The sequence below is a fragment of the Colius striatus genome, chromosome 3 (genome assembly GCF_028858725.1).
Source record: "Colius striatus isolate bColStr4 chromosome 3, bColStr4.1.hap1, whole genome shotgun sequence".
Classification (NCBI taxonomy): domain Eukaryota; kingdom Metazoa; phylum Chordata; class Aves; order Coliiformes; family Coliidae; genus Colius; species Colius striatus.
Window position 1 is genome coordinate 91,324,454 of NC_084761.1, and position 15,158 is coordinate 91,339,611.

The 15,158-nt window shown below is 39.2% G+C and overlaps 1 protein-coding gene across 2 annotated transcripts in view; it reads left to right on the forward strand.

Moving 5' to 3' along the window:
- LETM1 (leucine zipper and EF-hand containing transmembrane protein 1) overlaps positions 1-14,565 on the forward strand; it is a 33,771-nt gene extending 19,206 nt beyond the window's left edge. The window contains exons 8-14 of one of the 2 annotated variants that reach the window (XM_061993687.1): positions 379-510; positions 1,109-1,288; positions 1,879-2,034; positions 4,669-4,803; positions 5,971-6,161; positions 9,106-9,262; positions 10,602-14,565. In XM_061993687.1, the coding sequence (XP_061849671.1) occupies positions 379-510; positions 1,109-1,288; positions 1,879-2,034; positions 4,669-4,803; positions 5,971-6,161; positions 9,106-9,262; positions 10,602-10,751 (1,101 nt within the window). In that variant the 3' untranslated portion in view covers positions 10,752-14,565. The remainder of the gene's footprint in view (positions 1-378; positions 511-1,108; positions 1,289-1,878; positions 2,035-4,668; positions 4,804-5,970; positions 6,162-9,105; positions 9,263-10,601) is intronic. The other variant, XM_061993688.1, reaches the window with a different exon arrangement.
- The last annotated feature ends 593 nt before the right edge of the window (positions 14,566-15,158 follow it).

The following is a 15,158-nucleotide window of genomic DNA, read 5'->3' on the forward strand; positions in this document are numbered from 1 at the left end:
TACTTTGACTTAAATGTATCTAAAATACATTTGCAATTTTGGTAATTTGTCTTGTTAAATATTTGTATTACTCTTAAAAAGAGCTTCTCTCCAAGTAGATTTGGTGTTGCCTAGTTTAGAGGAATATGAATGTGAAACAAAAGGCTTTTTCAGTTATCCATTCAATACTTCTTGGACTACTTCCTCAAACAAAATTCTTCTTCATACATTTCAGTGCAGTTGCTGTAATTCTTATGGACTGTAATTCATAGGATACTGACTGCTAAGTAGTATTAAAAAGGATAAAATCAGTATTTGCTTTTTTGTATATGCTTGACTAGATTTGTAAAAAAAATAAATACAAAAGTTGAAGCTTTGTTTTGTATGTTGCATTTATAGTGGTTAGATCTTCATCTGAACCAGGAAATCCCTACTTCATTGCTCATTTTGTCCAGAGCTATGTATCTTCCAGATACCCTTTCTCCAGCTGACCAGCTCAAAACAACTCTTCAGACACTACCAGAGAGTGTTGTAAGTATTGATGTACATAGTCTGTAAACTGAAAATCCTTTCAGCGAAAATCTGTTCAAAGAAGTAGATGTTCTTCTTGGTTCCTTCCTTTTCATTGAAAAGCTAAACCATTGACAGGCTTATTTGAGTGACCCAAAACACAGAAAAACTTGGCTTATATGTGGAGGGGTCTGAGAATAAAGCAAATGAAAGGCAACATTTCATTGCATGGTAGTAGACAGGAATAACATAAGAAGCTTTAGGATACACTTACTGGTTACATAAAACACAGGCTGTGCTCTGAGCAATGTAAAGACATTAATACCTTGAAACGTTGATGTTGTGTAGAGAGAGAAATTACCTGAGGAGGTTATTGGGACTCTTCAGAGAAAGAGTGAAAAGAACATGTATGATTTCAGAGTGGAAAGTTCTCACTTTCAGAGAATCATCTTTTTCTGAGAAATGAAAAATAGAGTAACTTTGGGAGGTTTTAACTATGTTCATTAGCATACCTGTACTATCTATCTCAGTAATGATAGACAAACTTCTTACATTATGTAACCATACATATACTTACACACATATACAGACTTTAATACACTTCTTACATTGCTTTTAGGCCAAAGAGGCTCAAGTCAAAGTGGCAGAAGTTGAAGGTGAAAAAATAGATAACAAAGCACGTCTGGAAGCAACACTTCATGAAGAGGAAGCCATCAGAAAAGAAAATGAGGAAAAAGAGATGGAAAGATTGTCTGAAGCTGCAGAGAAAGCCAAAGAAACCATTCAAGTTGCAGCCACGGTAAGTTTGCTCGCAGCTATCAAGGAATAAATATCAGTGATGTAAAAACTAACATGTCAGAGTTACTGCCTCTGCTCTGGTTGTTGCCTGGAAGAAACCAGACTTCAAGTCCACCTGTGGAATATGTGGGAGAAATATTACAACAGACTGCAACACAGGAAAGTTCCCCATGAAACATAAAAAGTTGTCTCATACTTAGAGTAATAAAAGAAACCTTTTATTCCTCTAGCAAAGGTGCTGGTTTTGTTTGTTTTTTTGATTTTCCCCTACCCTGTACTTTAAATGTTTTTATCTTTGGCTTTTTCTATTTGTCATTTACCTGATAATATCACTGGATAACACTTGACTATAAAGCTTCTGGCCTGCTTTACTGGTGGATTAAGGGTCAGGAGTTCACAGACATAGCTCATTAATTGCAAGTGAGTGAATTAATATGAAACCAACTCAATATGTTGCAGTGTTTTAATGTCTTCTCATAAAAATGTCTCCGTCTACTTTGGCAGCTATTTCAGCTATTGTTCTTTACCAGTGCTAATAGAGATAATGTTGTCTTTGTTTTAACTAAAACTTCATGGTTCTTTCAAATTTAGAAAGAGGTGGAATCAGCAGTAGATCTTGAAGCAGCTGCCCTGCAAGCTAAAAAAACTCAGATGGTTGTGGATATTGAACAAGAACTGGCAAGAGCAGATGCGACAATGCACTCAGAGATACTGAAGGATACAGCACCAGTGTTGGAAGGCATTAAGGTAATGTGGATATCTGTACGTCTTTGTACTTTTTAATATAGAGATTTGAAACATGTAAATAAGTTGTCTGGCTGTCCTTCAGTTTTAACCCTCATCACATTCTGTCAGTGGAAACCACTTAATTAGTAGATTGCACATTCTTAACCACCAATGGAGCAACTGAAGTCAGAACAAAAGATCTCTGAGTATCTCCTTTATCCCTCTGAGCTACTAGAACCAATATACTGGTTTTGGAAGGCATTTGCACTGGCTGTGAACATAATAGATCTGTGCATGTTTAATGTGTGCACAGTTAAGACATGAGGAGGGAGAGGGTAAGGGGAAGTAAAGATGAGTGTTCCCTTCTTTTGAAGACTGTAGCTAAGATCAAAGAAGTAATGAAGTGGATTTGGACAGTCTCTACTAGATTTGTATCGACTTCCTCTTCTAAACTGATTAGGCAGTGTATCTATACTGTTAGATCTTTTTAGTGTATTCTTACAGTATGAAGTTGAACATAATTTATACCACTATCAAAGAAAGAGGTTGATTTTTGAGGTTAGCATGCTCTGTTGTGGGCAGAACATGTTTTGTTGCAGTCAGAACGTGCTAATTTTAATAATTTGCTACCTGGCTGGCCTGTAGCTGCCCAGATTCACCTCCTTGCCCTTTTTGAAGACGTCAGTGGCGTCGTCTTTCACGCCAGTCCTCAGGCATCTTGCCTGATGACAGTGTCTTTTAAAGGTAAAGGAGAGTAGCTTCTCAATGACATCAAATAACTCCCTCAGCACTTTTGGTTTTATCCCATTAAGTTGCATGGAGATGTGTATGTTCAGTTTGTTTAAATGTTTTCTAACATGATCCTCTTCCACTGATGGTAGATCTTCCTTGCTCCAAACTTCGCTATTGGTCTCAAAGACCTGGGATTCCTGAAGGCCAGTCTTACCAGTAAAGGCTCAGAAGGGCATTGACTGCCTCTGCCTTTTCCATGTCCTTTTGCACCAGGTTTCTTGTCCCATTCAGCAGCATGCCCACATTTTTTTTGTCATCCTTTTGCACCTGATGCACTTGTAGAAACCCTTCCTGTTGGGCTTCACATCCTCACCAGATTGGACTTCCTGAACCCATCCACACGTGCTGTGGGACAGTGTCTGGTATTTCTCTTGGATCACCTGTCCTTGTTACCACCTCTTGGGTGCTTCCTTTTCATGTTTCAGTTGTACCTTAAGTGCTCAGCTACAAATAAAACTTATTTTTGTCCGTGAGGTTTGATGTCAGGATTTTTCTCGGTCCCAGTGTTACTTTGCAGAATAACAACATCAGTTTAAAATAGCTGTTTCAAGTAGAAAAATATTTTCCATTTTCCTGGACAGCATCACTACCTGCCTGCTATTTTTATCACATTGTTTACTTTAGAATGCTGCCGAGAAGGCTTTAATGGTAATAACAAAATGGAACTAATCCACGCTGAAATCATGCATTGCTGTGTGATGAGTTGGCTGACTGTGTAGTGTGGTGCAGGGTAGTGCAGCCATACTTTGTGAGGGAGGCAGACAAGACTGAGATAATCTTCCTTGGAAGCAGCAAGGTCATGGGATGTGGCAGCTTGCTTACTAGCCATGTCTGGGATAGAGTTCTTCTTCTTACCTCCACGTGTGTGACACAAATAAGACTTCTTCAATAGCCTTAACTGGTAAGAGAAAACAATAAGTAAATTAAGTGTGGCATTTCTTAACTAAAGTTTCACTGCAGTCTGTCCCCTAAAGATGCTTCCAAAGGTTTTTAAACACCCTGGAATACCTTCTTGCCTCTTAGAGGAAAAGATGTAAGACTGCAGGTTTAGTGAAGATGATGGATTTTATTTAAGACAAAGGAATTTGTTTTCAATCTGAGTTACTTCCTTTTCTTTTTTCTTTTGCTAAGTCAGGCTACAGATACTCTGTTAAATTCAGAAATGAGGTTGATGTCTAGATTTTAACAGTACACTGAAATTCTTCCTGAGCTGATGAAGGGGCTGGATGACTAGTTTGCAAACTGTTCTGTAGTTGTTTCTGGAAGTGTGTCATCCTTCTGCTCTGTGTTTCTGGCATCCGTGTTTTCACATGTCTTTCTGTACTCATGTGACTATTCAGAGTTTAGCCATTCAAAATAAAAGCTGCTGTCTGGGTAAGATTCTTATGCTAACTGTAGCTAGTATGATGGGATTTTAGCATTTTTAGTGACTTACCTTTAAGTCTTGAAGTATTCAATTGGGAGTAGATTTTCATTCTCAGCTTTTCAAGAGGCAGGTATACTTCACAAACTGTGGATGTTCATCCTTGTTCTCACAAAGGTTGTTGAAGATAGCTTTGCTTCAGTTTAACTTCTTGAACTTTACTCTGCATTTTTTTTGTCTAGTTTATCTTTCCTGTGCATAGTAATCATTTCTCAGTTGTTTGCATTTTTCACCCAGCAAAGAAGCAAGTGAAACATTCCTAAATGAGACAATTAGGTACGAAAGAATTTAAAATAGCCAAAACCCACATAGTTTGACCCAAAATATTGACTGTGAACGTGGGAAGAGTCTTGAGTCTGACTTTTCTGGTAAAAAAGCCCCAAATCTTTGAGTAAATTCAAAAATGTGTCTAATTTGTGTATGGGTTTTTTTTGTTACAGGGTGAAGAAATTACTAAGGAGGAGATTGACATGCTGAGTGATGCTTGCACCAAGCTGCAGGAACAGAAAAAGTCACTAACAAAGGAAAAAGAGGAGCTTGAGGAATTGAAGGGTGATGTCCAGGAGTACAATGAGGTGAGGAATGGAGAATGGCAGTTCTTTTTTTGTTTCTCTTCATGTTTAGCTTTAACATAAGTTGTAGAATCATAGAATGGTAGGGTTGGAAGGGACCTTTAGAGATCATCTAGTCCCAACCCCCTTGCAGAAGCAGGTTTACCTAGATCAGGTCCAATAGGAACATGTCCAGGGATTATCTTGCTGATTATCGTGTCTGTCAGCCTGTAGTCAGTAGCTGAGTGAATGGGCCCCTCAGTTCAAGAAGGACAGGGAGCTGATGGAGAGAGTTCAGCACAGGGCCACAAGAGTAAAGGAGTTTAGCATCTCCCTTACGATGAAAGACTAAGGGAGCTGGGGCTTTTTAGCTTGGAGAAGAGGATACTGAGGGGTGACCTCATTAATCTTTACAAATATGTAAAGGATGGATGTCAGGAGGGTGGAGCCAGGCTGTTCTCAGTAATGTCCAATGATAGGACAAGGGGTAATGGGCATAACCTTGAACATAAGAGGTTCCAAAGGAGTACAAGGAAGAATTTCTTCCCTGTTCAGATGAGGGAGCACTGGAACAGGCTGCCCAGATGGGTTGCAGAGTCACCTTCTCTGGGGGCATTCAAAACCTACCTGGATGAGTTCCTGTGTGACCTACTCTAGGGTCAAACAGGCCCCCCCTGCTCTGGCAGGGGGGTTGGACTAGATGATCTTTGAGGTCCCTTCCAACCCTTAAGATTCTGTGCTTCTGTGAATGACCTTTGTGTGGGACAACACAGAGCCTCATTTGTATAACATTTTAAAATCCTAGTTAAAATTGTTGGAGTAGCTCCCAAGAGATGAGTCTTGTTACTGCTCTTATTCCTGAGGTGAGGAGACTTAACAGGTGTTGACTAACTGCTGCACGCTGCAGTTCTTTCTTATGGAGTGTAGATGTCAGTATTACAGATACTTCAAGCAAAGTTAACCTTATCCAGTTTTAGGAAAGATGTGGAAAATAAAGTTGAAGGGGTGCATGAAAAGGCAGCAGTGTTAGAATTTATTGTTCTAATTCCAGTTTGGCTTTATATATATGTATACATTTGCATTTAATTTACTAATGGCTCCTGTCTTGAAATGCTAGTTGAAGTCAGTAGTGTCTGTTGTTAAGGATTCACACTGACAAAAGCTTTTCTCTCTCTTGACCATTTCTGTTAGGATTTAAAAGAGATAAAAGAGCTCTCTAAAACTGGTGAGGAAGGGGCAGTCGAGGAGTCAAAGGCAAGCAAGCAATTGACCAAGAGGGTGAACCGAATGATCGGTCAGATAGACAAAATTATCGATGAACTGGAGACAACTCAAAAGACTGCAGATGTAAAGGTGGACAGTGGTGTTAGTCCTCCTGCTGGGTAAGTGATTTGAGACCTCTGAATGTGTGTCTGTTCATCTTTGTTGCTTTTGTCTGATGTGTGGTCAGAAAGGAGTTAACACATTGGTGGTTGTTTAGAATGTCAAGGTATTTTACTTTAAAAATAAGAAAGTTGTGAGTAGGTTTTCTCTCCTTCTAAGGAATGTTAAACATGGGTGAAGTGAGGAAAGAAAAAAGCAGGCGTGATTCCCCAGATGCTAATCCTGACTAGGCTCTGAAAATCAAAATGTTGATTGGTATCTTAGCATCTTGTTCACACCTCTAGCAGTTACAGTGATGCAGCTGAAATCACTGTTTTAGTCATGCTTCTCACACATTAGATTTGCCCTGTGCCATTGACTGAAAAGGTGTGCAACAGTATGGTAAGCATGTTCATATTGTTCGTCTTTAGTAGTGAAGATGTTAGGAAAGAAATTGAAATGAAATCTTTTCTGTCTAGAGAGAAATGGAGGAACAAGTCTAACGACAGTAAGGAGATACTTTTACGTGATCCCTTTTAGAAAGTTTCCTTCCTTTCGACTTTAACTCAATTGCAGATTCTTGAAGAAAGATCTTTTGTGATAGTTTCTGTGCAGAATTGCTTTATCAACACTTCTCCAGGTCCCAGTGTTTCTGTCTTTCAGGGAGTCATACATTGAGTGGTAATACATTGCCTATTACATACACTGAAATACCTAAAAACTGTGACTGTGTGGTTGTTTAGCCCTGGCTGGGTGTCAGATGCCCACCAAGTTGTTCTATCATTCCCATTCCTAAGTTGGACAGGGGAGACAAAAAATATAATGAGGTTTCTGAGTTGAGATAAGGGTAGGGAGATCACTCAGCAATTAGCATCACTGGCAAAACAGACTCAACTTGGGGAGAAATGGTTTGATTTTTATTAAATGAACAATCAAAAACAAAACAGGGAGATGAGAAATAAAGCCAAATCTTAAACCACCTCCCCCCACTCCTCTTTCACAGAACTCTTCTGTGAGTGGATCTCTGCTCCCCAGTGGACTCCATGAACTGCAGAGGCACAGCTGCCTCACCATGGTCTTCACCACGGGGCACAGGGGAGTCTTTCTTTCAGGGCCTCAGCATCTCCTCCCTCTCCTTCTCCACTGACCTTGGTGTCTGCAGAGATGTTCCCACATTCTCACTCCCTGTTGCTGCTGCAGTTCAGCAACTGAGCAGCAACTTCCTCCCCTTCCCAAATCTGTTATTCACACAGATGTTACCTCAGTCACTAATTGGCCAGGCCTGGGTCAGGTGTGGGTTCCATCTTAGAACTGACTGGCCCTAGCCCTGTCAGCTACAGGGGAAGCTTCTGGCAGGTCTCTGTCTAAGGAAGGCACCCCTGTAGCCTCCCCACTACCAAAAACCTGGGCGAGGCAAAACCACTACAGACTGTAATTAATACAGGATTCATAATCACAAACTGTCAGAATCTAGTTTATGCCTGTACCATTTGGTGTGATTCATAAGAGCTTCCCAGCTCCCATTACAGCATGACCTAAACAGAAATAAGGATTCTGCTTTTGTTCCTGCTGAACTTTGTGCTTTTTCCAGTCTCCAGGGCAAACTGTCATTTGTTTCAAATTGTGTGTAATCAGATGAAGGCGGCTGTGTGAATGGTGCTGTGGAGAAGTGCTTGATCAAAAACATCCCAGCTTGTAAAATACAAACACAGTACAGAATCTGCTTGTTCTGAATGGAATTGTACTTTATGTAATGGATGCTTTTGTGGGTAATTTGTAGTGATTGTGGACTGAAAATTATTAATTGAAACGTTGCTTAATTGTCAAAGGGTTGTTTTATAACCCAAGTTGGTGCAGTCATTACTGAGCTATCAAGAGTCATAGAAACAAGTTCAGGACTTTTGGTGGCAGCTTGAGAAATCACAGAATGACAGAATGGTCGGGCTTGGAAGGCACTTCTAGAGATTATCTAGACCAACCCTCCTGCTCAAGCAGGTTCACCTAGATCAGGTCATATAGGAACGTGTCCAGGTGGGTTTGGAAACATGCAGAGAAGGAAACTCCACACCTGGTCAGCCTGTGCCAGGGCTCCCTCACCTCAACAGTAAAATAGTTTTTCCTTATGTTTAAGTGGAACTTTCGTCCATTATCCCTTGTCCTGAGACAACAATGTGCCACCCCATCTTCTCAAATGCTCATTTCATAAAAGTCAGTCTGTGCACAGAGGTCAGGGCCAGGTGGGGAGCTGAGGCTGTACTGGTAAAACCCTGCTTATGTCTGTTTGTTGAGTTCACTGTCTCCTGCATTTCAGCTTGCCCTGTGCTGGAAGGTGGTTCTTCATACTAACAAAACTACATAGGCAAGCAGAGACTTTAGGCTTCAGAAGACAGAAAAGTTTAGCCTCGTGAGATCAGTAAGCAGACAGGAGAAACATCTGAAACATGCTAGTCAGGACATCAAATTTAGTCCTTTCTTCTGCAAAGTCTGTTCCTTGATATGAGCAAATGAGGCCTGTTTTAACCAAACAGCCACATTGCTGAAGTGACGAGTTCTCAGCTTTTGTTTTCCTGTGACTTTTGTGTAGGCCAGCCCCCCCCAAATCTAAAAGGATGGGAGGTGCATGGCACTGCATCTTTGGCAAATGATGTAGAGGAGGCAAAGGATGTTAGTTACACAATCTGGGAAGCACAGAAACTGCTAAATTGCCACTAAAATGTGCTAAAATGTTACTGGTTACCTGTATTTGTGCAATGAAGCGTGTGGAAACCATAAGCATGAGATTCAGTCATAAGATATAGGTTGTTTGAAGTCGGCTTGCTGATCAGTTACTCATCTCTGGCTTTTATGCATTCTATTCAGGATCATAAATAATTAATGTGTTTACAAATGACCTGCAGCATAGTAACATTCAATACTACCTTTTGTCAACTTTACTCCTTTGGAGTAACTGCTTGCCATGTACAGATTGTGCTTCCTCTTCAGGGAGAATCTCATCAGTATTGCTGAGCTGATTAATGCCATGAAACAAATTCAGAAGATTCCAGAGGAGAAGCTAACTAGGATTGCAGAGGCACTGGATGAAAACAAGGATGGCAAAATTGATATAGATAATGTTGTTAAGGTAAGTCTGTGGACTACTGAAGGAAAAGGCAACCCAGCCTTCAAACCTTGTGCTTGTTTTGGCTTAAATTCGTATTGCTGTCTTCTGCAAAAGTCTTTACTTGGTGCTAGTGAGGTTTTTGATCATGTGTCATAGAGATCTTATAATACATGTTGACCTCTTCAGAATTAATGTGGCTATTTTTGGGGAGGGGAAAGAAATCTGTCCTATGTCTGTCACCCACATTACCTTAAAGCTGTAGATTTTCCTGTACGTCGATGTCAAGTTTTGTTAAATATGCTAATTTTGTTACACTATGTATAAATGGAAGAGAGGATGGGGAAAAGCTTTAGAAGAGCTACTTTAGAAGTACCACTGTTAGCCAAAGTGTTGACGTGGTGCATGTAGATGTATTTGGTGTCAATGCAAGACAACAGCTTCTCTTGCCTTCTTTTGTACACCTTAGATATTTCATTGATATCTGTATTTCCTTTGCTTGACAGACACCAAATCATCAGTTGTCTTTTAGATCCTTTGTAAAAAACCTGTGTTCTTTGCCTGCTTTGTCTTGTTTTCTAATTTTACAGATCATTCTCAGTTTTTTCCTGCATTTCTCCTTCACTCTCTTGTTTCTTTTTTTACTTGATAGAGTGTCTTGAAAGTTACTTCCTTGCAAGTAATTTTCCTACTCGAGATAAATAGCACTTAAACTATGTCCAGCTAGAAAATACAGTATCAGCCTTTTGTAACACATTTTACCTCCCTACTGAAGTTGTCCCAGTGGTGATTGTCTCCTCTGTTCCTCTAAACAGTCACTGTACATTTACCAACAAAGGTAAAATACACTTCTGAATTCTGCATAGAATGCAGAGTAATTCTAGGACACTTGTACAAAAAGCTATAGAAAAGAATTTGGAATCATGTGCTAAGTTATTTTTTTCTTCATTTTGCTTTCTGAATGGTCTGCTTCCCTCTACTTTTAAGGTGTTTTAACTTACACCTGTACGTACAGCAAGTCTTTTTGATAAAATTAAGCCTATATAAAAATTGTCTCAAATACCATTTCAGCTGGTAGTATTTCAGCTTTCCATTGAAGCACACATAATAAATGGATCTGTTTTACTAATGCTTTAAAATATTGAGTCTTTGTGTGCTGAGGTCAAAAGCTGTTTGTTTAAAGTTTTACCTGTTTTTTTAATACTCTGGATATATTTGAGGTTTGAGTTTGTTTTGTGTAAGAAAATGCTACTTGAATGGCAGGGAACCGATTCCTTTTTTTGCCTTAAGAAAATCTGTGGTATGAAAATGCCTCAAATCATGTAAAAACTAAATGCCCTGTTTCATTTTTATGTTCTGGTAGGTAGTAGAATTGATTGACAAAGAAGATATTGATATTGGCACCAGCCAGGTTGCTGAGATTATGGCACTGCTTCAAAAAGAAGAAAAACTGGAAGAAAAAGAGAAAGCAAAGGAAAAGCACGATAAAGAAGCTGCAGAAGCAAAGAATTGAGCTTCATTCAGAATCCCAACTGTAACCAAAACCTTGTCTTATCTTTCTGTGTCTAATGGCTACATATTAATTGAGCTTTGTGATTATGGGAAGTGTTTTGAGCTGATTCTAGTAATAAATTGTAGGTATGTTTTCTGACGTATGGAATGAAATGTCTGTTCATCAAAGAAGTGATTTACTGTCATTCCATACAGATGAAAATAAAATATGCTTCTTTAGCAGTGCTCCTGCCCACAAAATCATATGTTTGCACTCGTTGTAGTACAGTGATCCATTAAACTTGTAAGTTTGCTGTATAAATTAAGTGTATCTATCATGGAAAAAGAAAGTTTCCCATTTCTTTCATCAGTAAATGGGGCCCAGCCTTGCTCTGCTTCTGCCTTTTAGCTCTATCAGAATTTAATACAAACTTTCCCTTCTGTCACAGTATTACATATTTTAACCTGACAGTGAAGTTTCTCTTGCTACAGTAAGAGCTCTTGAGATTGAGTTCTAGTTTAGCTAAATAGCACAGAGCTGTTGCCTCACTGACAGAGAATGTGGCATTCTAATCACTTTTATGAATTCATGATTATTGGGCTTTTTACTGTCGAAGGGAAGATCAGATTTATTTTTTCCCTGGAATGGAAACTTCCCATGAATTTGCTTCTTATGGGTGCCTTAAATTTCCTAAGTAAAGGGAGTGAAGAGTGTCACTTCTACTCAAAATTCCGTGAATTCCTAAAGCATTTGAATCACAGGAGCCTTCAAAATAGTTCAGAACACAATCTGTCACACAGGAAAGTGAGTTAAAGTGTTTGTCTAAACAGCAAAATGAAAACAATCCTAAGGGGAAGATGTCAGTTGTGGTCTTTTTGCATCTGGTTTTTTTTTAATGCAGTTGTTTTTGTATGTTTGGTTTTCATCTGATGATGATGTACACTGATAACTTGTTCTCTTACCTCCCAATTGTCATCTCAGGTATAAAGTCACTTAACTGGGTATAGTCAGAGTACATAAATACTTTCATCTCACAGCCTTGCTTACTGTGCAGTCAACAAGTCCTGTCTGGTATTGCCAGTCCTTTGATTACATTGTTTGCTTTTTAATTAATTGCTTATAGCTGCTGTCTTTAACAGTGTGATTAAATACTGACAGTAGGTCAGGGTTTACTCATTAATATCTATCTTTACTACTAAGTTTTGAAGTTAAAAATACCATCTCGGTGATGTTCCATAATTCCCACTGGCCTACATTTTCCACTCTTTCTTCAGATCTCTTACGAGCTCCACACGGTGTGACTTAAACCAGCAAGGTTGTGGCTTGGGGGGGTTTTATCCACTTTTTATTTTGCACCCAGTGTTATGAAATAGATGAACATTCTTGATTTTGTGTACACTGCAGAGAGCATATCTTCCAGTGGTGCTGTACACAGCCATGTGAGGTGGGCAGTTAGTACTTGAGGCTTTTAGTCATAGTTGCATCTTTTCCTAGAAACTATTGACTCCCAGCTGTATTTTAGAGTAATTCCATGTTCAGTATTTATCTAGATTGGCTAAATTATTTGTAAAAAATTCTTGTTTAAGTTAGTGGAACAAAAAAATAAGACATTTTGACAGTCTCATGGCTTGCATGATGGACCATTGTGTTTAGTTGTTTTCCAAGCATCATGTACAGCAAGATGTACAGTACCATTAACTCCAGAAAAAGGGCTGATGTGTCTAGTTCAAGTACTGATGTTCTGTACTTTTTGCAAAGAAAGCTGCTTGCAGTAACTAAGATCCTCCTGAGAATTAACTAACAACTGTATCTCAAGTGTAAAACTGATGTGACAAAGTTGAAATTTCAAATCAGTACAGTCTTTGTAGCTATTATACCACTAATCAAGGGGGCTCTTTTCTACCTTGTAAGTCGAGGTGAACTTGGAGATACCAGCCCCAAAAGTCAGTTTGTAGATTTTTGAAGACAGGACTTCTCTAGATGCTTTTTTTTTTAAGGCCAAAACTTAACTTAGGTGAAAATGCAAGTGTTAAACTAATTTTCAGACTTCAGTTTAAAAGGTGATTTTACATTGTATAATTTGAGTAAATGAGCTTTGAAGTATGCTAAATTTTGCAGGTGAGTATCTTCACATTGAAAACAATATCCAACAACATTACTTGACATTCCTGAAACCTGATAAAGATACTCTGAAGCTGTCTGCTACCTTTCACAGAGTATCAGAAACCTAAGAATTGTGTGCTCCTCCATGCATGCAACTTTAAACCAGAGAAACAGCAGAAAAAGCTGTTTTCAAAGATTCACCAATGAAAGTTTTGCAGAGCTTTAACTGTCCTTACAGTAAACTATCTGATTGTAGGATATTGGAGTTTCAGGCACTTTGCTGCTGTTGTTTTTCTGTGTTTACTGTTCACATAAGTTTTCTTTGGATTAAATAAGAAGGGAGCCAAAATCGGATGATTTTTTTTAAGTGGAGAATGTCCTTGATTAAAACAGTTGTGATTTGTTTATTGAATGTTTTTAGCTTTTGGACTTGTTTGAAATTTGGCATCTTGTGAAATTTTAGCAGGTTCCATAATATACATTTAGATGTCAATCACAGATGTCAGTTTTCCCATTACCTCAAATGTCACCTGTCACAAAGCGTTTTCGGGAGGAGTATTTTCCTTCTCATGTTGCAAGTAGGCAAACCCACCACAGCTGGACTTGAACAAGACATGTTCTGCAAGCCCACAAAGCTTAGGAAGCCCTTGGATGCCCAGTTTGGAACTTTCCCGAGTGGAACTTTCACCGAGTGCCCAGGTGATCCAGACAACTCCAGCAAAGAGGAGGCCCAAGGACTGGCTTCAGACACCGCCCTTTGTTGTCTTCCGTGTTGACCAAAAACCCAGAAGCTGCAGTACTTTCAGAGAAAGGATGACTTCCGAGTGTACAGAAACTGGTCAGAACTTATTCCTGAATGAATATTTAATCAGGAGATGTAAATATTTGTTTAAATAATTACAGGATGTGCGAGATTTCAGTGACCTTTTGACTCACACAGGCAAAGCCTCTAAGCTCAGAGTTAGGTAATTGGCAAGCTCGTTGTTGGGGTTGTTTGGGATTCAAACGAGATCAGATTTTGATTCTAAACTATTGAGGGGAAGAAAATGTAAAAGATATAAAAAGCTTTGTGAAACAACCCATTTAGTGACAGGGAAGAGAAGTAGGATGGTGTTTCTTTTACCCCTCCCCAAATGAGCAGGTTGTGGGACCTATTTAATTGAAAAAAAAATTGTTACCTTTTTGTGTTAGCTCAAAAGATGTTTTTTACTGAGATTTTTCATCACTGACTGCATGCTGTGACAGTAAATCCACCTGCAGGTTAAGTACCAGATGGCTACTGGAACAGGTTGTGTGTCAGAGGGACTGCATGCAGATGAGGAGTATTCCCTTGATGGGATGGTACCTTGCACTTAGGTAGGCTTTGTCTGGGGGAAGAAGTTACATCTTTTATACAACTCCAGAGTACTTCTTGTAACTTTCTCTCTACATGCCTTGCTAATCATTTAAACTTTTATCTGCTTCACCGTGGATTTCAATACTTTTAAATTGTTTTTACCAGATGATTGGGTATTTTTAATTAAAGGAATAATCCCATATTCTGTTCTTTGTATGTATTCCAAGTTTTGCTTTTCAGTTGAAGAATTTCAGCCCTTGTTGCAAATTTAAGTTGAAAATCATTTATCTGTGCTCTGAGCATCCTGGTCCTGTGTTTGCCATAATGCAGTATGAAATTTTTAAGTTAATTGGAGCTTGTGTCCTTTTGTTTAGTTATATAATAAATGTGTCATTTTGAAACATAACCTCTCCCTTACTTTTCTGTTGCTTTTGATGATTTAGCATTTATTTATTGCTCTTCAGATGAGATGCCAGTCCCAGAGCTGAATGGTGATAAGCTGAGCATCGTAACTGGAATGTCTGGGGTGGAAAAGGGCCCCTTTAAAGCAGGGGGGTGGAGGAGTGTGTGGGATTTGAGGAGCTGTTAGTTGCTGCAGAAAGTCTCTTGACATATGTGGAACTGTTTGCCTGGTGTAGTGAATTGTGCTAAGCCATTCCTTCTGTTATGTTTCAGAGAGGAATGTGGGGAGCAGTGTACCCTTCACTGTAAGGAACTAATGGAAAGGCTGACATTCATTTCAGATAGAAATGTCTCCTTAGGAAGGATCCCTGTTTGGTCCACATCTGAAGTGATTCCAGAGATTATTTCATGCCCTGATTTTACAGGGGTGTATGTATCCCTTTGTATCCCTGACACTCTGCAAAGCTCATTTCAGCCTACAGCAGATTTTTACCTTTTTGGCATGTCCAACAAAATGCTTTTTCATTTAAAGCTGTTACTGCTTTCTCATTAGCTCTCCTCCTGCCAGGCCCAGAAGATGTGGAGGT